Source organism: Rhodamnia argentea, chromosome 6 (assembly GCF_020921035.1).
Source record: "Rhodamnia argentea isolate NSW1041297 chromosome 6, ASM2092103v1, whole genome shotgun sequence".
NCBI lineage: Eukaryota > Viridiplantae > Streptophyta > Magnoliopsida > Myrtales > Myrtaceae > Rhodamnia > Rhodamnia argentea.
This window is the reverse complement of record NC_063155.1, coordinates 19,063,453-19,086,624: the sequence shown is the minus strand read 5'-3', so window position 1 is coordinate 19,086,624 and position 23,172 is coordinate 19,063,453. Positions and strand designations below refer to the sequence as shown.

Genomic DNA, 23,172 nt, shown 5'->3' with positions numbered 1-23,172 from the left:
CAGACCCCCCTTCCCCCAGTTCATCATCATCTTCTTCTTCTTCTTCTTCTTCATTCGGCAGCCCCCCCAGCCGACGCTAGCCTCCGGCTGACCACCACCCACCTTTGTCGTCACCCCGCTGTTGCGGCCGTCGCCGCTCGCCCGCCAGCCCCGCGTAGCCGTCGTCGACCTCCACCCCACCGCCTCTCTGTTCCCCACAACTCAGGCCGCGACGCCCACAGTCTCTCTCCGTGGCGGAAGGTCGAGTACATGCTGGCCAGGTGGCTGAGCCCGCACACAAGAGCCGCCTCCGAGGGCGAGGCCGAGGCCGGCGCCGGCGTCCCCGATCCGGAGAAGACCGGAGGCGAGAAGGAGGAGAGCGAGTACGGCGAGTTCGAGTTGATATTCGGCGTGGAGGAGTCCGCACCGCTGGCGGAGAGCTGGGAGGCGTCGTCGGGGGGTGGTGCTGCGACGGGAGAGTGGCGGCCGCCGGCAGTGAGGCCGAAGAGCGTGGAGATGGGAGGAGCCAAGGTGGTCACCGGACTGGCTTCCCTCCTCAAGGAGAAACCCTAACCAATTTTGGGAATTTTCATTTTTTTTTTAACCCTCACCCCCCAACTCCCCACCCCCCCGGGTTTTTTTTTTCTTTATTTGGCCCTTTCCCCAGCAATTTTCTTCGGCTAAAAAGAAAAGGAAGAGAATATCTCCATAAATATGCAAAATGGAAAATGAAAATATAAATATATATATGTACCGAGGTATATATCCCATATCTAATATATATAGATATCGGAGCTCGTGCAATTCGTGCTGTCCTTTCTAAACGACAGATGATAAACAAGAGTAAAAAAAACGGGAAAATAGAAAATCTAATATGCCTTTTTTTTTAATTATCCACATAAAAAAAGGGGGGGAAAAGCGGGGGAGGGGGCGGGGTGGGGGGGTTTGGGATGGAACTGCAAGTTGCAGGGCGGTGGAAGCGGTTCCTGAAAAGGAAACAGAGACGAGGAGAACCATCCTCTGGTGGGATGCTAAGATGATTCGTTGACACCTTGCGTTCGGTTGGGTCCGGAACTTGAGCAACCGAAGAGAGAGAGTTGACACCTATGAACGCAAATTTTGCCACGAAAAATTCAATAAAATTCGTCGCTAATTGGATTTTGCGATGAATTTTGCCACGAAAAAAAATTCGTGGCTAATCTGGCGTCACAAAATTTAGCAACGAAAAATTATTTTTTCGTCGCTAAATTTAGCGACGAACAGAAAATTCGTCGCTAAATTTAGTGACGACATTTTTTTTTGTGGCTAATTAGCGACGAATAAGTTTCGTCGCTAATTTGCCACGGAGAGTAATTATTCGCAAAATTTGTGGCTAATTTGCGATGAAACTTATTCGTCGCTAATTAGCCACGGATAAATGGTCGTCGCAAAATTCGTCGCTAATTAGCGACGAACTTTTTTTTTTCGTCGCTAAATTTTGCGACGCCGAATTGGCGACGAATAATTTTTCGTCGCTAATTTTCGTCGCAAATCGGTTTAGCGACGAATTTTGGTCAATTTTTCGTGGCAAAATCCGTGGCTAAATCCTTGTTTTTTTGTAGTGTGTGATTTTTTGTTGCCTTGTTTTTTGTCTTTGTCCGATGATCGTTTGCAATTATTTATCTGGGCAAATGTGATAGAACCACGTGATGACGCTGTCCTCATCATTTCCATCTAAAGTACATTTCTCAACTAAACAATTATTTGTGTGACACGTGAGAGAGAGAGAATTTGGACCATACCAAGGTATAATTTCTTAGAACAACACATTGACTGCTAATTGCGTTTCTTAATTTCTGTAGCTGTACATTGCCAGTCCAATGAGTAGGGCTTAGTATTTGCTGCAAGAACTCAGCAAATAATCCCTTCATCCTCTGGCCATTCTGATTCGAAGTTGAAGGTATCGAAACATCCTCCTCGACTATAATTTACTTCCTTGAATTTTCAATTCCCAGCTGTACTCTTTCCCCACAGTGTCCATTTGTTTTTGCGTCATGCTTATATGTCTACTTATATTCTAGTATAATCAGGTTTGGGTTTTGGCCTGTATTGCCTTTCTTCCATCTTCCAAACAAGTCAGCAGTAAAGCCAACGAATCTCAATTCCTCTTGCATCCTCACAATCAAGCCACTCCTGGTATGGATGTCATTTTATATTTACTTTTCGTGTGCTATGAGAGCTTGTTTCACTTGCAACCTCTTTGTCGTCTAATTTGGTTGTATTGATTTTACCTTCAAAACCCAAAAGCGAAACGAAGAAGAAGAAACAAAGTGGGTTAAATTACTGCAACACAAACTCATTTCAGAGGCACCAAAATTATCTCTCTAACCATTTTTATATCACTAAAATTATGTTTATCATATAGGATGATCAATGCTGATTAGACCGTCACGTTAGCGATTTTCGATCAAAATTAATCAGATTAAATTAGCAAATCGTTAAAAAAATTTATGTCTAAATCAACATAATTAAAAGATTCAAGATTAAATTTACTATCATGTAATTAATGTAGGATTTTTGGAAATTACAGTAATTTCATATGCTCTTATATAATTTTTTTCTGGGATCAACGTCGCTGAGATTTGCCAACCATCACCGTCGGTTGCCCATATTCATGAGTACTTTCCGAACGACAAGAAAATGACAATAACGTAAATCACTGTGGCCAAAAGTAATGGCCGACAAAAGTAAAAGCACACTAATAGTAAAATAGTGTCAAATCCTCTTGAATCATTTTTCTTTGGGATCAACGTCACCAGGCTATTCCAACCATCGCCGCCAGTTAGTCCATATCCATGAGCCTGAGGTCCTGTGAGAATTGCAACGAAACTAGTAGATTCTTGTCTTCGTTCAACTTCTCGTACAAGTCAAGTCTTACAGAAAAGGTTGAGGGCATTTCAGACTTTTACACGCCTTAATAAAGCAACCACATTGGCATCGTGAAAGGAAGAAAGGAGAAGGAAAATGAGAAAATATTGCGTACAGACCAGAAAAAGCTGACGTGGTCCAGAGAATCATTTATCTTACGACACATGCCCAACGCGGGGTCCACCTCCTCTCTCCGCTTAGCTCTCCTCTATGTTCTCTCTCTCCTCCCGCCAAAGAAGAAAGACTCGAGCTCCATGGCCCTAGCGGCCGCAGGCCGTCTTCTCCATTCCCCGGTCGCGAAACTCGAGCCTAAGGCTCGCGGCCGCCATGGTCACAGACCTCGAGCTCCACGGCCATGGCGGTCGTGAGCGCCTAGGACAGAGAAGTCGTCGGCAGCCATGGAGGCCGCGAGTCGTGGGCTCGAGCTCCGCAGCCGGGGACGGAGAAGACATCGGCCATGGATAAGCGTCTAGCCATCGACGTAGAATAAGGACTTGTTGTGGCGGCGGGGGATGATGTTGCTTCTTTGCTCTGCCCATCAGACGGAGCTTCGGCAGGAGGAGAGAGAGAGAGAGCAGAGGGGAGAGAGATGAGCAGAGAGAAGAGGTGGAACCCATCGGACAAATCGGCGTCACCGACGTCTTCCCCGTCCCTGGCCGCAAAGCTCGCAGCCGCCATGGCTGTGGAGTTCGACGTCCGTGGCCATAGCTGCCGCGAGCGCTTCGCCGGGAGGAGAGAGGGAGCAGAGAGAAGAGGTGGACCCCACATTGGACACGTGTCGCAAAATAAATGGTTCTTTGGACCACGTCAGCTTTACCTGGTCTGTATGCAGAAAACGTGACATGTGCTTTTGCTTCAAGATTCTATTACTTTGTTTTTTTTTCTTTTCTTTTCACTTTGATAAAAAAAATCATTTTCTTTTGAGTTTAAAATCATTAACTTTATTTCTGTTTTAGTTTTTCCATAATAAAAAAGGCCATTTAAGCTCATCATCTAAGCGTGGTTGGCCACGTAAAGCTTTTTCGAAAAGATAATCAACGGTGACTATGAGATGTGAGAAGAACAACCCATTTTGGGATTAAAAAAATAAATAATAATTAATTAAAATTTATTATGGGGTCTCACTACTTCAATTTTGTAGCATGTTATTCTCACAGTCATTTAAAAATTATTATGATAGCAAAATCCAAAGACAGCAGTGGTCATTTTTGTTCATCGAGGAAGAGTACTTGCCTTTTTCTAGGGTATTTTAAAGTGAGGTTGTTTTAATTCCTTTAATATAAATCATGAACTACAAAAGACACTGCAAACCGCCATGGCCATTGAGCCGCAGTGCTCTTTGTTAGTAACTTCCCATTTCCAAGTCGCAATAGCATGATCACTTAAAAGAAAATTGAAAAAGAAATCGAAGAGCCATCTCTTTCCACGCCATCGGGAACGAAGAAAGAAAGAAATATGATGTGGTCGTCACCTTCAACATGTTAGAAACGACCGATTCCGTCTGGGGTTGGGTTGAAAATGCCTTCAGTTCTTGTACTGTTTTCTCCCCTCAGTGTCCACTTTTTAACCGATTCCGTCGTTGCCAATCCTGGTGCACGTTGTACGTGCCATCAGTTGTTGTTTCACGTTAACCCTCTCTGTTTTGTGATTTCGTTCTATTGATTGAACCCTGCGAAGCATAAGAGAAGATAAAGAGGAAGAAAAAACAAAAAAATGGGTAAAATAGCTGCAACATGAACTCATTTCCGCGGCACCAATATTTGTCTCTCTAAGCTTTTATGTATCTCTAAAATGGTGTCTGAACAACATCATGTGTAGTCATCTTCTTGTTGGTAGGGTACTTTGGGACCTACAAATAATAGGTGAACTTGAAAAATTAGCAAGTCTCTGCCCACTTTCATTTAGACAATTCAGCTTATGACAATTGTTAGGAAAATAAATTGATTTTTTACTCATTGCAGAACACCAACATGTGAATTCACCCATATACATACATTGCTTATTTTTCTTACTTAATTCTTTATATTTAAATGGCCATTAAAAGCAGTCGGATTGGTTAATCCGGCGGGATCACATATTGGACCTCATTCCAATTCAACTTCTGGTACCGTTCTTGAAACATTGCCTATAATTAGAGACCGGAATGGTAAACTTAAAATCATCAGTTTTTCTTGAAAGAAGGGTGTGTGGAAACCTTTAATCTATCCATTTTTAATGGACAACTTCGCTTTTATTTTATGAAAATAGCATTTGCTTTGTTCGAAGTGAAGTGCAAATGTACACATATGAGTATACCAATGGGAAATTAAGTATCGTTGCTTTAAAGCAGCTTCCTCCTTTTCCCAAGCGAGAGGATCCCAAAAAAAACAAACAAATTAACATTTCAACCTTCCTCGAGTTCAACCAAAAAAAAAAAAAAAATCCTCGAGTTGATAAGAAAAGAGTAAAAATAAAATTTTTCAAACTTTATCTGAAGAGCTATATATTCCCCCAACCTTTATCGAGGCAAATTCTCTTCGGCCACGCCTTTGATTGGTAGATTAAAATTTATAGACACCACCTACATGCAAAGGTAAATGTGGATGATGTCCATGTTGTCCTAATTTAATGCTTGTATTTGCTAATATTTTAGAATAAGTAGAACCTTCGCTACACCTGTGATGTCCCTCACGAAACAAGGGATACGCATGGTAGCAAACGTGTCTCTTAATTTGTTTTTTTTAGTAAGAACTCAATTTTCTTATGACATGTACAAAATCATTGATAAAGATTAATGATATTTATCTTAATAGGATTTGTAAAGCTACCTCTCAATATTAATGGACATTTGAGAGAAAATTATAAAGGACAATCCCTTTTAACAAAAGAGAAATTAAAGTTTTGATCAAAATTTATTAAATTCATCAAACAATGCCCCCAAAAAAAAAAAAAAATTGTGCAACTTTATGTGAAGCTAAGTTCGGAGAACAACAAAAGATTGTACAAGAAGCACCCACAGAACTCCATTCTTCATTCCACCTATTTTAGTATTTTGCAATTTCCAACTTCAAAAGCGAATCCAAGCAGAGGCAACTCATCATGATAATTTAGGATTTGAATTTGCGGAAAATATTTTTCTGAGTGATTGTTTGTATCGCTTATAAAAATTGACAAATGAAAAATATTTTCATCATACCCAAAAATAGTTAAACATAAATTATTATTAGTAATGAAAATAATTTTCATTGACTACTTATTTCAAGCAACATATGTGATCATTCATATTACACGAAATAAACGAAGTCCAAGATTTCGATGTTGTTGAATATTCATCGTAGGTGTAGCTTCCCCATACTTTTCTCTCAGTCATCAAGAAAACTCCATTTAATCTCTTACTTTATGTGGTCAGCCAAATATGGCGCTAATGGCGACCAGTCAAGCATTTCCGTTTGAAATTTTAACTGAAGGACAAACTTGACGCATTTGTCACGGGCTTTGCAATGCTTACAGCTGATTAGACCGTCACACTAGCGATTTTCGATCAAAATTAGGTAGAAGGATTAAATTGGCATAATGTTTAGAACTAAATTGTCAAATCTCCAAAATGTTTACGGCTAACTTTGACAAATTAAAATATTTACAACTGAATTGGTACAAATGTGATGGGTTTAAGATTTTTTTTTAAGTAATTTTCCTTTTATGAATGACTTGATGATGCTAATATGAATTAAGGCAATATGTAGACCCCTCACTCCTACGAAGGCTACGAATTGCTTAGCTCTTCCCTCTCACAGTGATTTGAGAGTTGAATTAGACATTGACCTTTATCCGTACGGACAGGTCCTTGACACGCTTCAAGCGTCAAAGGTCATCCAAGATTCTTTCGAGATATTCCCACAAAATTTCATACCCAACACGAATTGAGAAAAAATTCTCCATCAATCCACCATTTCTCGAGGCATTACTATTCAATATCTTGCAAAAGTTGACAGTAAAGTAGATGATCACGTGGCTCATGCAAAAGTTGATTTCCAGTATGCACAACTTGACTCTTAGCATGAGAATCGATCTTTATTTTTTGGCCAAAGATCTAAGTGTTGATTAACACGTCTATTAGCAAAAGACCAATTACCCCCGAAGTCTTCGGGGGAGGGTATTCTTGGCAATCTAGAGGAAGGGATTGATTTGCTGGTTTTGGACAAAAGGCGAGGGATAAAGAAAGTAAATTTGACTACGGACACCTCGCAAAAGTTGCCAAGCAAAGGAGCTGATAATTTCCACTATCCTCACCTTGACTCTGACATAAAAGAGATGATAATTTCCACAATTAACACCTTGACTCTAACATGAGAATCGATTCTTTTTTGGCCGAATACCTAAGTATGAATGGATCTTCGCGCTATAAACGTTACATCTTCTCAATAGGCGAAAGTTTTAGACCTTATATATTTCCTAGTACTTTATAATTAATGAAGATAACTCCAATTACTTTATAAATGGTGAGAATAAACTTTAAATTAAGAAATTACAGTAAGCTTCTGAAATTTTTTTAGGGGTTTAGTGTTATACTTTGTCGTCCCCGTTTTTTATTTTTTTTTTATATCAATGTGATATCTAAATTATATGCTTTTTTTTAACTCAAAAACTTTTTTTAACTCAAATTGGCCCTTCCGTTAAAATTGTGAAACACAAATGCTTTCGTGGCTATCGTCAGTGCCGTGAGACTGGCATCATAGTTATGTGCTAATGAAGTGGTGATCTAAACCCCGGCGAAAGCAAAACAAAGTAATATGAAGTGTCTAAAGTGATGATTTAAGTTGAGGGTCGATAAAGTCGCGGTTTCTTGTGGACTTATTTGGTTCGCCTTTGTCCGATGGTCGCTCACAATTATTAATCTGGGCAAGTTGGACAAAACCAAAGCTATGAATTCTTATTCCCCATCATTCTCTAGATGTCCTTCACTCTGAACGGTGGGGCCACGTGGTCCAGTTGCAAAGAGGACTGACTAAATGTCCTTAAAGTCAAGTTTGCATTTGCCAATTTTCCTGGCCTTGGACAAAAGATGAGAGGGCTAAGGAAGTAAAATTGCCTCGTTATGATCTCGTATACATCAAGAAGTCGGAATTCTATCTGGGCTTTGATTGAAAATTTCTTCGGGGGATCGAGATATTTTGCCATCTCTATCCCTCTTCGTCATTTCCCTCTAATATTACACACTATTTCTCTCTCTACTAATGAATTTCTCATATGCAAGTTGTTTGAACGTGGGCATTTGTGTTGATTGCTAATTGTGTTTCTTGATTTCTGTAGCAGCACATGGCGAGTCCAACAAGTTGGGCACAGTATTTGTTGCCAGAACTCAGAAAAGAATCCCTTCACCTTCTAGTCATTCCAAGTCAAAGCTGAAGGTATTGAAACATCTTCCTCCATTACAATTCTCTTCTTTGAATATTTAGTTCCTTGCTCTACTCTTCCCCCACGGTGTCCACTTGTTTTCACGTCATCATGATATGTGCACTGGTTATCAGGACCAGTTCTGGCCTGCATTGCACTTCATCCATCTTCAGACAAGTCAACATTGAAGTCAAGAAATCTCAGTTGCTCTTGCATCGTTACAGTGAAGCCACTCTTGGTATGTGTCTCATTTTTTCGTATGTTATCATCACACTTGTTTCAGTTTTCATCCTATTTGTTTGATTATTTGGTTGTATTGATTTTACCTTTTAAAAAAACCAAGGAAGAAGAAACAAAGTGGGTGAAAAAGTAACAAAAATGAAAGTGCAAGTGTATATGTAGATTATATCCATAGAGTCTAACTTATTGAGTCTCCTTCCACCGTACAACCTCACGGGACAAGTGATGAAAGAATAAATGATAAACATTTAAATATGATAAATGTAACTTTTTGACATTCTATTCTATAGCAAGAATTGGGAAAAAAGAATCTAATATCTTAACGTAAAATATCGGGTAACAACATAGGGTTTTGTAGTGGCTTGTGGGAGCTTCATAATCAATAATAAGTAATGATGCTCGAGAGAAAAAAAGGATAGAAGAGCGATGATATGACCATCTACTGGATTTTGTTGATAAAAATATGGATTTTAGAACTTTTAGCTTCCGTTAAATCTTATGAATGAAAAAGATACATCTCCTTTTCTTAACACGACCGATAATAGAAAGTTGAATTTGGCTAATAATATAAAGCACTAATTGAACTGTAAAGCATAATTATGAGGGGTGGAGGTTGATAACCTCCAATTATTTAGGATGTCATCAAGCCATCCAATTTTGGCCCATGAACATGATCCACTTGTTTCGGTTTGTATTGCCTATTTTCAAGCAATTGTTTTTCCAGATTTAAGGGATATGATTACACTAAGCATTCAAATGATTTAAGTGAAATTCATTTATTGTGAAAAGGGTCAAATTAACTAACGGAAGCACGTTTAGTAATGATTAGCAGATTTTCAAACATAGGAGGATATTTTCATCAATTAATGATAAACATAGAAAGTGAAGAGGAGATGAGACTAGGAAAAAGAAAGGGTAAATTGGTAATTGACCTTGTTTCCTAACATAGAAAGTTATTTTGGTCAATTGACAATAAAATATTAGTATCAAGCCAAAGAGGGCATAAAAATAGGCCAATTCTATTTATTTAATTGAAAATAAAGCAACAATATCAAAATTTAGAGATTTCTCACATTCACACGTGGCCTCTTTAAAGAAGTTATCTTTCAATTGATGGGTGACACGGCATTATCCAAGCTCTAAGGAGCACTAGCTATCAAAACAAGTACAAGCTATCAAATGTTGTTTGCTCACTATCACCTTTTTAAAAGTTAGCTATTGCTTTCTCGCGAAATCATAAAAATGAAAAGAAATATTTTAAGCTTTGAAATATACTGAAAAAAGTTGTAAATGATTTTGATTGTCAATATTCCAAAGAATATACGTTTAGAGTTTGATTATGAATATGAATATAAATGAACAATTGATTATTTATCGGATCATAAAAAATCACTTCTACGAAGATCTCTTCTTTCTCAATGGGATCGAACATCAATGTTAATGGTTCGATAAATGGCTCATTGGGATAAATGTAAATAAACTAGAACCCCCATGTTAACACGAGCATGAGAAGATATATACATGGCGATAAAGGAATCGCTACTTAGGCCCTTTAGATGATGTTTTTTTTTTCCTTGTATGAATAGTAGATTAGAAAAATAAACGTTAATCTCTCCACACATTTATAAGAGGAGAAGAGAAAGGGGGAAAATCTTATGGCGATCTAACGCGAATTTTTTCTCCTTGGTCAAAACATGCCCAATACTAATCCAACGGTAGATGATGAGAAGGGGTTGAGGAAAACGGGGAAAAGTACACTAGAAGTGCCATAACTTGTGTACGGCGTTCACTTGAGTGCCATAACTTTCAAAACGTTCACTTAAGTGTCATAACTTTCAAAAATCGTTCACTTGAGTGCTACGTCGGAGTAAAATCGTTCACTTGAGTGCTACATTAACTTTTCCGGTGTGCCACGTCGCCTTTCCGAAGTGCCACATCAATTTTCCGACGTCTACAGTAACTTTTCCGTCATGCTACGAGAACTTTCTCGGCCGCCACGTTAGCTTTTCCTACTATCACGTCAACATGGCACTCAAGTGAACGATTTTTAAAAGTTCCTGCACTTAAGTGAACGTTTTAAAAGTTATGGCACTCAAACGAATACCGTACAAAAGTTATAGTATTTAAAGTGTACTTTTTCCGAAGAAAACGTGTAGGCTCAACTTCATGGGACCCATCCCACGCCATTATTGTTGCTTTTGTTTCGTTTTGTCTTTGTTCTACTTGCATGGTCACTTGCAATTGCAATTATTGATCTAGGCAAGGTGGGACAGAACCGAACCATGTGATTGATGTGTTGTGTCCCTCGTTGTATTCCTAAATGGTCTTTTCTTTGCTTTCCCACTTCAGATCTGTGTGGCCACGCGGTCCAATTGCAAAAGAGAGCTAAGAAAATATCCTCAAAGCCTACAGTGGGTGGGCCTGGGGGTATTCTTGCCAATTAACAGGGAAGGGAATTGTTGTGGTGGTCTTATGGTCAACAAGATTTCCGTATATTACCAAAAAGCGCTTCTGTGGTTTGTTCCTTGGAGGCAAAGAGAAAAAGTTCAAGGCTTTGTTGAAGTGGGCAAAGGGCTTGGTACTTGAAGAGTAGAAGCTGCATCGGTAAGACGACCACGACATATCAAAATCACACCGAGACGCTCGTTCTTGTTCTGAGATGTTTGCTTCGATGACTACAAGCTGATCCTCCGATTGTATTTCCTTTCCGGGACTCGGACACGACTTCGATCCGCTCCGAGGTAACTTAATCCGAAATGCAGCACCCATTACGGTAGTTTCATTCTCTAGTTTATTATATGATTGAACAGGATGAAAAACATTTGAGTTTTCACTCGTTGCTGGACACCTTACATCCTTTGAAAGTATACAAACATTACATGTGAAGATTCACGCATCACGTGTTTGCTTCTTCTTTCTTAATAACATTCTTTTAAGTGGAGATCGTGAGGGCCTTGTCGACGCCGTGCCGCTTGGCGAGGTAGGCCTCGAGGGAGCAAGCGGCGGTGGAGCTCGACAGATCGGTCGTTTCCATAGAGTTGCAGAGAAAGAGAGAGAGAACGGAAGAGATCCCCATCAAACCGGCAGCCAGGGAGGGAGAGAGACTTTCCAATTGTCTTACAGTGGGCCCCCACAGTGCCAATTGTCTCCCACTGTTTGGGTTAATGCATAAATTACGTGGCATCGTAGTTGCACTTAATATTTTCTCGCATCAACCAAGTTTTTTTCCAAGTAACTGTACGGTCTAAAAGTTGCTCTTGCTGATATTCCTCGGTCTCTGTTTTATTTGCATCGCTCTTGCTTCCGTACGCTCAAGGCGCTCGTCTCTCTCTGTGTCCGGTTTTGTTTCACTGTTGTGACTGATTGGTTCTGTTCTCTTCTCAGTTTCCTTCGCACCCATTTGTTGAAGCGAATAATAAAAGGGCTCAACAAGAAGAGGACCAAAAGAGAGGGAGGAAGAAGAGGAAATTCTTGGTTTAAAGAAGGCACTATGGCCGAGGCAGTTGTTACGTCCGCCGCAGGGAAACTAGTTTCGAAATTTGTTGAGAGCCTGTTTGCTCCCATTGGACGCCAATTTGGGTACTTGCTATGCTACAAGAGCTACGTCCTAGATCTCCAAAATGGACTCAAGGAGCTGGAGGCTGCAAGGGAAAGGGTGCAGCACTCTGTTGTAGAAGCCGAGAATAACGGAAAACTCATTGAAAGTGATGTTAAGATTTGGCTGGAGAGTGTGGAGGAGGAGACTGAGAAGGCAGATAACCTGTTAAAACGTGGCGAAAGTGCAAAAAGTGCTTGCTTCCGTGGGTGGCTTCCCAACCCAGTGGTCCGCCATCCAATTGGCAGAGAGGTGAAGAAGATGATTCCAGTCATTCAGAAGCTCCGTGAAGAAAGCCAAAATAGTAACTTCCAGAAGGTCTACCGTGAGAATCCTCCGATAGGATTTGTCGCTGCTATCACTTCCACTGCAAGACCTGTTGAGAGCAAAGAAGATGTCCTGGAGTCCAGGTCCAAAATCATGGAGGAAGTAATGAAGGCTATAGTGGATGACAAGGTCATTGTGGTTGGGGTGTGGGGACCAGGTGGGGTTGGCAAGTCCAAGCTTTTGGAGGATGTGGAAAGGCGAGTTAAGAAAGATCGGAAGCCATTCGATTTGGTTGCCAAGGCAAATGTGTCACGCAATCAAGATATAAAGGGAATCCAGGATGAAATTGCTGACGCCCTTGGCCTGCATCTAATGAATGAGAAATCTGCTCCGGGGAGAGCATATCGTTTGTGTGAGAGGTTGGAGAGTGGCCCTCAGAAAAACATTCTCATAATTTTAGATAATTTATGGGAGAAGCTAGAGTTGAAGAAAGTTGGTATTCCTTGCGGCGATGATAATAAAGTAAGAGGCTGCAAGCTATTGTTATCATCTAGAAATCGAGATGTTCTGCGCACTCATATGGGCTCTGATCGAGAATTCTCACTCAATAACTTAGAGCATGAAGAAGCCCGAAGACTCTTTGAAAGGACAGTGGGGTACAAAGTTACCAATCCTGAGTTTGAACCCTGGGTTGATGGAGTGGTGAAGAATTCCGGAGGTTTGCCACTTTTGATTATTTCGTTGGCAAAAAGGTTGAAGCACGGAGATTTGGCTGCATGGAGGAATGCTTCGACCAATAGAGACCTATCGGATGTAAAGTCACTATTGGAGCAAAGTTACGAGGACGTAAAAGATGAGAGGATCAGATCAGTATTCTTGATTTGTGCTTTAGGCTGTGGGAAAATTTCCCTGAGGGATTCTCTTATCTGCTGCATGGGTTTGGATTTATATGAAAAATTCAGCAACACCATTGATAACGCTAGAGATAGGTTGATTGTGGATGTACATAGCCTGCAGGACTCTTCATTATTACTGGACAGTAATGACGAGAAGTGGGTCAGAATGCATGACATATCTGTTGACGTGGCCATCTCTATTACTTCCACGGATTGGTACGCCTTGGTCGGGAGGAAGGATTTTGGGTTTAAACAATGGTCAAAGACTGAGCTCAGAAAATGCACCGCCATATCCTTCATTTGGGTCGGCCTCGATGAGCTTCCTGAAAAATTGGACTGCCCAAACTTGAGAATACTTATATTAGCTGAAACTAATTGGTCTCTGAAAATTCCGGAGTTATTTTTTGAATCTATGGAGAAGCTCCAAGTCTTGGACTTGACTGGTGTGTGTATCACCTCTCTACCTTCGTCGATCGAATTCCTTGGGAACCTCAAATCGCTGACTCTTGTAGAGTGCTGTCTAGAGGATGTGACTGTTCTTGGAAAGCTAACAGGCTTGCAATTCCTAAATTTCTCCAGATCTGCAATCCCTCGATTGCCCAAAGAAATAGGCGAACTAACAGAATTGAGAGTTTTGGACTTGACAAGGTGCACCGGGCTCAAAATTATCGAGCCTGAAGTGCTCGGAAGCTTGGTTAATTTGGAAGAGCTGTATATGGAGGACAGTTTTGATCAATGGGAGGTCGAGGGTGAAGCATCGCGAAGCAACGCCAGCCTGGCTGAGTTAAAGTACATGAAAAAGTTGAGAACTCTCTACATTACTATTCCTCATTCTACCAATCTCTCAAGTGACCTCCCATTTGGAAATCTGAACAAGTATAAAATCCGAATTGGGGGCACTAAGGGTTGCTCTGGTGAACACAAAGAATCCAGAACTTTAGAGCTCAAGCTGGATTCCGGGGATCTTTTCCAAAATGTGTGGATGCAGGAATGTTTGGGGAGAACGCAAGATCTCTGCTTGGATGGATTGCAAGATGGCAGCGATAGCATTCACAACTTGTGCATCAAAGGTTTTCTGGAGTTGAAGCATCTTCATGTAAAAAATAACTTCTCGGTTCATTATGTTGTTGACTCCACACATTACCCTGCATTTACAAGATTGGAATCGTTGGTTCTTGAGAATTTGAGCAGCTTGGAGAAGATTTATCACGACTGTCTTGCCCCAAGATCGTTGGGCACATTAAAGATTGTGAAAGTGAAAAACTGCGGTGAAATCAAACATTTATTTCATTCGTTCATGACGAAAAATTTCTCGCAACTGGAAGAGATTGAAATAACGAGATGCCACTTGATGCAGCAAATTGTTGCAAATGCCGAGTCAGATGAATACATAGACGAAATAGATGATGATGCTAGCACGAAGTCATTCAAGTTGCGTAGGCTAACGTTACAAAACTTGCCAGAGATGACGAGCTTCTGTAAAACTGGGGACCATTCAGTCATATTCTTCGATGGGCAACAGGTAAATTTCATGCTTTTTGAAAGAGTCATGTTCCCATTCATCCCGACAATCCTAATTGGATGAAACCTTCTCCGACTAGTCTGCTGATGCATGAGCTACAAATATGGATATTGCCTTCATCTGAATATGTTAATCACAGAAAAATACTTGCTTAAGCGTGAGTTAATTCATTACTAGAATTTATGTGCGCTGCACATGTTTAAATTGCTTCTTCTTCTTTTTTTGTAATAAAATACTGCTTGAAAGTATTTATTAGAAAAAAAACATCAAGCATTCATTTGTTCACTAATGCCTGGATTTAACAGTTTCTGTAAATAACACTATGGAAACCCCTTTTTAATTATCTATGAAAAATAAATTTTTGTGGCGCGACCCAAGCGCAAAAGAGCATGATGCTCGACTAACATCATTTATTAGATTAACTAACTCTTTTTCTTGGCTACATGACTAACTCTCTATATAAATTAAATTTTTTATGACGAGAAAGGGTATCTGGTTCTTATATGGTTAAAATTAAAATCCATTGCTTAAATTGACTTTCATGCCCATGTGGTGCTACTGCGACCAGTTCATTGATCTTATGACCAACCATGGATCTTAAATTGATGAACACTTTTTTGACTTTGGTTCGATAAGTCATCTATTCCGCACTGAATTTTAACCCATGTTATGCACGGGGACAACAAATTTTTCTGACTATTTACAATTACTTTCTACTTTCAATCTTTTGATTTTTTTTTTTTTTTGGAATACTTTGAAGAAAAAACTGCCAGACTCAAACTATACTTTTTAATCAATTAAAAACATAGTTTTCATGGTTTGTCAATTTCAAGCCTTTAAATAATGTTCATTCTTATGTTTAATATTGTTCTGTGCCTTTTTTTTTAAACTTAATATGTTGTTAGTTCATGGCCATTTGGTAGAAAATAGTTGGGATATGTTGTTAGTTCATGGCCGTTAAATTTTAAAATTTAGAACGCACAAAATGTGAGGGTAAATTCAATTTCCTTAATAACTTAGGGATTATAGCTTCCTCTTATATTATATAGTCCATGTACATAATAGGTAAATGATAATTCAACCGTAAAAAGTTGATAAAATTCAAAGAAGAAAAAGGTTAAATTAAAAATAAAAAAAAACACTACTCGGCCTTTTCTTCCATCATCTTCAAATCTGTTATATGAGATTCTTTTTTTTTATTAAATTTTCACATGCAACGCATATTGATAATTTTTAGTTACAAGCATTGTGAGTTTAAATGGGGTTATCTACTCCTCGCAGCTAAAGAAAAATCGTTGCATATGCCTTCCTAACGTGATTCTCCTAACTTTTGAAGATTTCATTGCCCTGGTTGGAGTCCTTGACACTATCTGAACTTCCCAAATTGGAAGAGATATGGAACTCCCAATTTCCCTCAGATGTGACCAACCTAAAATTTCTGAAGGTAGAGGATTGCGCGTTCCTCTTGGGTATCTTCCCATCAAATTTGGTAATAAAGCTACAGAATTTGGAAGCCATAAGTGTTGAAAGATGTCAATTAATACGGGAAGTATTCGACCTTCAAGGATTGACAGCTAGTGGGGTTATTGAGATTCTATCACGATTGACCACATTAACCTTGAGTGACTTACCAAGGTTGGAGCACATATGGAACAAGAATCCAAGAATAGCTTTGTGTTTCCGAAACTTAAGGGCACTGAAGGTGCAAAACTGTGAGAACTTGAGGTTTCTTTTTTCTTCTTCCATGGCCAAAACACTCCAGCAAATAACAGAAATAGAAATAGCGAGTTGTAAATTGTTGGGGGAAATTATAGATGTAGAAGAAGAAGATTCAAAGGAAGCTGCATCCATTGACACTTTGGAGTTCCCTATGTTAACCTCTTTATCTCTTGAAGAATTGCCAAATCTCAAGACATTCTCTTATGGGAAGTACCGTATTCACTGTCCAAACTTAACAAGATTGAGGATAGCTGGATGCCCAAAAATGATGACATTCTCTTCATTTGAAGGAAAGCAACAATCGATGGCAACCGATACAGGTTCACAACAAGCGTTTGTTGGTGTCGGCTCCAGCTTGCCCTTGCCTGCATTCTTCGATCAAAATGTGCGTAAATGTCTCAAGAATTGTCTACTTTATGTCTATCGTAGAGATTATTCTCGGTAATCGTAGTTTTATTGCTAATGAAGCAATTGAAAACTATATCTGTCAACATGTCCTTTAAAACCTCTTGCTACTTCATGCATTTGTTGTTTTTCTACGACATTGGTTTATTCTTGGGTAACAAACTTCATTCTTAAGAATACATTGTAGAGCATATTATCATGGGCAACCAACTTCATCCAAATCAGGATTTTTAGAAAGTTTGTGGTCGAAAAAATGACATATGGTCCTTTTGTACAGGTTCTTTTTCCGTGCTTGGAGGAGTTGACCTTTGTATTGTGTGGGTTGATGAAGATATGGCACAATGAACTTTCTGAAGAATCATTCTGCAAATTAGCATCCATCACGGTCCGAGATTGTGAAAATTTGTCTCATATTTTTCCCTCAACTTTAGTAGAGAGGTTCCGGAGCCCGAAAATGATTGAGGTGGTCAAGTGTACCTCTTTGGAAGCATTAATGGAACATGTTTCTATCAACTCTAAGGAAAGACAAAAACATCTGGTCTTCATAGAATTAGAAGAAGTGAAATTGTGGGACCTGCCGAGGCTGAATGCGTTGGTGCCAAGCAGCACCAAAGCAACGTTGGGTCTTCCTAGTCTGACTAATGTTGGCTTGCGCAGTTGCCACGATTTGAGATATCTCTTCACAAATGACACATACAGGACTCTCGATAAGCTTGAGAAGCTAGATGTTTCTGGTTGCAATAACATGCGGGAAGTAGTTGTCGTGGAAGAAAGTGGAGACCGACAGTTGAAGGCCGTGAAGTTCTCTCGTTTACATACATTGAAGCTTCGTTCCCTTAAGAGATTGATTAGTTTCAGCTCTGGAAGTTGTGCATATGAGTTTCCTTCCCTTAGAAATCTTTCAATTGTGGAGTGCACTAAACTCAAGGCATTTACGCCGAGGATGCCGGTGCCAAGAGTGGAGACGATGAATGGGGTATCGGCCGGTTTTGATGAAAGTCCACATTCTTTATTTGATGACAAGGTTTTCCTCTTTCCTTTATCTCAATTGTATCGTTGTTCATATGATTTGCTTTCTTCTTTGCGATGATCTGGATGGATAAGCAACTTCACTTCAATGTCGGTCATTGTGACTTTAGCCAGGTGATGCTTCTGCAGGTTGTATTTCCCATGTTAGAAGAGCTACGTCTAAGAGGAATTCAATCCATAGAATTTTGGGAGAATGAGATGCCCAATGAGTCCATTTGTCGACTAAAGGTCCTTGTGGTGAAGCAATGTCCCAACTTATTGAACGTCATCCCTGCATTTATGTGGAAGAGACTACTTCATTGTATGGAGTCCTTGACAGTTGAGGAGTGCCCACGTCCGAGAAACCTTTTTCCAATATATGTGGCAAAAAGTCTGGTACAACTCCAGCATCTTATTCTTGGTGGTTGTGAAGAGATGGAGTACATTGTTGCCAGAGAAGAGGAGACACTTGTAGAAGCAGCCGGCATAATTGCAATTCCTCAACTTGTCACTCTGTATATTCACAACATGCCAAAACTCAGAAGTTTCTACCAAGGGAATCATATTTCAGAGTGGCCCTCCTTGAAAAATTTTACTGTAGAAGATTGTAAAGCCGTGGAGGTAATTCTAGGAGATGCCAGTTGTAGAAGACTAGAGAGTAGATTTCCAATGCAACAACCGCTTTTGCTAGTCGAAAAGGTATTTCTTCTTTAAAATAATATTGATCGGTAGTCGGATATATGCGGTGGCTCAATCTTGCTAACTTATCATTTTCTAATTCGTTGAAATAATCATATTGGCACTACATATCGAAACTTTTTCATAAGTTACCAATACTTGATATACTTTACTTTCATTCTCAAATTTTAGGCTAATGTAATGTTTCACTAATACTGTAACTGAAATAAAAATATTACTTAGAGGCCAAGCACCAATAAACATCCTTTAACTAATTTATAGCCTAGACGATGCTAAAGAAGTCGGCTCAAATTTGAATCTTAGTCAATATAAGATCAAGGGATAATGATATCACGAGTCCTAAAACCTGTATCGTATTTGCAACCCTACGTGGCAATTAATCTGTAATGGAGTTTCCCCAAGCACAAAAGAGTGTTGCTTCCGTATTGCTACATGAGAAAAGATACAAAAATATGAATCGAAAAAGGACTCAAACAACAGATGAAAATCCAACAGTAGAAGATAGTGAATATAATAAAAATGCGAGACATCGCGAGTCCGGGAGGGAGGGGCTAAATAGGGAGTCTGCAATTTGTCGGAGAAAATTTTGAAGTGCAAGATCCATGAAGCATTGCTTTGTGCTAACTGGTTTTTTTCTTTGTGCTATATTTTCAAATGGTTCAAAGAAATGTGAGAGTATATTATTGGCTGTTGTGTAAGTGTGCACTGTAATGAGCCAAATCCGAGACATGCCAGATTGGAGATTATGGATTATGGTACTGCTCAAAATAATTTTTGATCTATATTAGAACAAAATTATGCTTTCTACTTTCAAAATAATATGACAAGATCTATCTAGAAAAAAGCGATGTTAAGGGATGGTATTTGCTAAAAAGAAAATATCGTGCATCTAGTCTTCTTTCCTTACTATCCTACTAATAATGTTTGTCCTATGATTTTCGTTATTCTTGAAATTAAAGTATTTGGCTTTTTGAGGGGGACAAAAAGTTGGCTTTAATGAATTGAAATGAAAAATAACAGGTTGAGTTTCCTAGTATGGAGTCGATGAAAATCTCGCATATGGATAACGTGGAGAAGATATGGTCTAGTGAGCTCGCTTCAAATGCCTTCACCAAACTCAAGACACTAGTAGTGGAGTATTGTGAGAAATTTTCATCCATATTTTCATCTCATACCATCCTTACAAGATTTCGGAACGTAGAGAAGTTAACCGTGACCGATTGTGGGTATTTAGAAGCGGTATTTCACATCGAAGATGTCAATTTTAGTGAAGCTCGTTCTACATGCACTTTTCAATTGAGAGAATTAGTTTTGAGGCGGCTCCCAAAAATGAAGCACCTATGGAGTGGACTTCCTCAAGGAGGTCTTACCTTTGGATGCTTACGTAGCATGACGGTTGACAAGTGTGAAAGCCTCAAAAGTTTATTTCCAATTTCAATAGCAAAAAGTATGACGCAGCTCGAAGAATTTTTTGTAATTGATTGTGGGGTCGAGGAAATTATCACGGAGGAAGACGGAGTAGAGAGGAGTGCATGTGATCTCTTCTTTCCACAATTGATCGAGCTAAGATTAAGTCGGTTGTGGGAACCGAGGAGCTTCTACCGGAATAGTCATACTTCAACATGGCCACTCTTGAAGAAATTGCAAGTGAGACACTGCGGCAATATGACGTCATTCTCATTCGATTGTGCATTTGAAAGCTGCCAAGGTACAACTACCAGCGAGAATCAACCTGCACTCTTTTCTTTTGAAAAGGTATTGTCCTTAATTCTAGCGTTTTGTGGTTGTTTCATTGGCGTATGTGCATAGCTTTCGGAGCTTTGTTATTTTCCGTAAGAGATTGAAATTGCTAAACACTTCGTGCTTGTTAATACTCGCCTAACCACACCTGTCAAGTGCTTAGAAATTTAAAGATTGTTTGCGGTTAATTATCTTCGGCTCATATTTTTTGGAGTGGGCCGCTCATGTCTTCTGGTCTCCGAAATGAGCTGTTCAAATCTTGAGAAGTTCTTATGTTTCTTTGTACTTTCAAGATCACCAACTCCTTAAAGAATCTACCAAATTTTATTTTGATGGCTTGCCAACGCTTTTGAAGTTACTAACGTTCAATTGAAATTACCAACTTTAATTTGAGTGTTATGTTAGTGATATATACCTACAGACAAATAGGTTCGATTTCAAACCTTACGGAATACCGAAAAGGACCATTTATGTGGGGTTATGTGCTTTTGGTTTGTTGCTTAGCTTAGGTGATGTCTTATTCCCAATCAATCGTTATAGTTTGAATGCATTCTTCTCTGAGTCATTTAAAAAAAAATTAGACATGAGAATTGCTGCTTAGAAAACAAAATGCAACATATTAATACAACATCTTGCTATTGAGGGCGCATCTACTCGGCGGACTACATATGGAACACGATTTTGTAAAACAAGTAGGTTTTATGTTTCAAGTTTTTGCTACGAACTTGTTGAAATTCACATATTTTAACTTTTGGATTGAAATAGTCGACAATCGGAATAGCTCAAGTATGATTGAAAAAAAAAATAACTGTCTTCATCAAAATTCGCTAAACATATTTTGATTGAACATTAGGCAAACCACTAACAACAAACATTTCCCTTTCCCATAATAAATGGAAGGACATTTTAGTCATTGGGCCATGGCTGTGCCCCGTATTTACTTTTGTTGGCCTAATTCAAACGCATTCCCACAGGTCATTCCACAATTGGAGATATTGCCATTAGCAAGGGAGGATGTTGTGACGATACCGCAGCATTACATCTTTTGCAATCTCGGAGGGCTAGTTTTCGGATGCTACCATGATGAAAATGTCGCCTTTCCCTCCAACTTCCTTCTCCACAGATTCCCCAATCTAGAAGAGCTTTCTTTGGATTGTAGTTCCTTCAAGGAGATATTTCCAGAAGATGCATTTGGACATGGGGGCACGAGTCTAAAGGCTCTTGGAAATCTTAAGCGACTTCGGTTGACTAAGTTGTGTAATCCGAGTCGAGTCCGGAAAGATGGCTCCTTGATGGCTGAAATCCTCAAACAAATTGAAGATCCGTACATTTCCGAGTGCCCCAGTTTATCAATTGTATTTCCAACTCCAACTTCATTCCATAGCTTGACAGAACTAGAATTAGAGGATTGCGACGGTTTGGTTCATGTGGGGACTTGCTCAGTAGTGACGAGTCCGATGCACCTTACTCGGCTAATCCTAAGAAATTGTGCTAAAATGGAAGTTGTGGTAACAGATGATGGAAATGGAGCGGAGGAGTTCTGTTTCCCCAACTTGGAAGAGCTGATATTCGATCGTTTACCAAGCCTCGAGAGCTTCTCCCCCATGAATTGCATCTTCACGTTCCCGTCATTGGAGAGTATTGTTGTGATGCAGTGCCCTAAGATGGATATATTCTGCAAGGGCACCTTGAGGACACCGAAACTAGATGAAGTACTCCTCTCCGAAGAGGATGATGAAGGGCATTGGGAGGGCGACCTTAATACCACCATACAAACCTTGTGGCGTCAAACAGATTCCGAAGTACTCTCGGACGACGATGATGAGAAAGGCCCGTCACAGGATGACCTTGATACCACCATCCAAAGCTTTGAGGCATGAAACGATCCACACCGAATGCAGTAAGTCACGTAAATGTTGTTTCTAATGACAAATGTTATTGTAGCATTTATTATAGATTCCGTCCACTAAAAATAAGGAAAATTCAATAACAAAAATGCATAATAGAACTACAGTCTACCAAAAAAATATTTATTCTTTTTAGATCCAATATAGGCTAAGAATGTTATTTTTACTACTGCCCCTCGGACTACTATAATGATAAGCATGTCCCTTCGCTGATTTCACCAGTTGCTTGCATTATTGCTTACGGATTGCATTAGATCCCAAATTAATAACAAGCAAAAAGTCTTTACTACGGTCGAGTACCTTTGTATTAGTATCAACCTCTTCCTACTCTAGACAATCAATATACTGGATAGTCAATAATATCTCTCTATTTGGGAATTTTAATATTAGTTACACTTTACCCGTGACCTACATTTCTAAAAGTTATATTCCATTCACCTTTGGTCAGTCCATTATATGTTCCAGAAAAAATAAATTAACGATGTCAATACCACCGTACAGAGATCCATGTTCTTAATGATTTTGAAGAGATTTTATTTCTCGATATGCCTTAAGTGGAAAAACTTATATAAATTGCTACATTTGTAATCCAACACTTGCATGCGTGAAATTTACTTTGATTCCCAATATTTTCAAAATCTAAAACAACCTACTGATATAGTGTTTGAGTGTGCTAATTAGTATACTTAATTAAACATTTTATACTTTCATTTTCTTTGATTTCTTAATATATCTTGTCTAATTAATGCCCATGACGAATGGATTTACATAGAAAGGAATTCGTCTGTTGTTTCGTATATTGTTTCTATGGATGTTGCTAATCAAATTTTATGGTGTATGTGAGAAAACATCTTTGGCAAGATGACCACGTGAAATCACAATATACAATTTGCCACAAGCAGTAGGATCTTCATG

The 23,172-nt window shown here is 39.3% G+C and overlaps 2 protein-coding genes and 1 pseudogene across 2 annotated transcripts in view; all 3 read left to right on the top strand.

The window, feature by feature from the left end:
• Nucleotides 1-23,172, top strand: part of LOC115751677 (protein BONZAI 3-like) — a 1,030,407-nt gene that overhangs the window by 303,744 nt on the left and 703,491 nt on the right. The gene's annotated exons all lie outside the window — the stretch shown is intronic.
• The window catches only part of LOC115734452, a 116,184-nt pseudogene that overhangs the window by 88,476 nt on the left and 4,536 nt on the right, over nucleotides 1-23,172 (top strand).
• On the top strand, nucleotides 8,488-22,230 carry LOC115734377. Its single transcript, XM_048279952.1, has 6 exons — nucleotides 8,488-8,497; nucleotides 11,884-14,779; nucleotides 16,269-16,883; nucleotides 17,181-17,927; nucleotides 18,062-18,532; nucleotides 21,325-22,230. Exons 2-6 carry the CDS (start codon nucleotides 11,990-11,992, stop codon nucleotides 22,228-22,230), a joined length of 5,529 nt encoding a protein of 1,842 aa, XP_048135909.1. The 5' UTR covers nucleotides 8,488-8,497; nucleotides 11,884-11,989.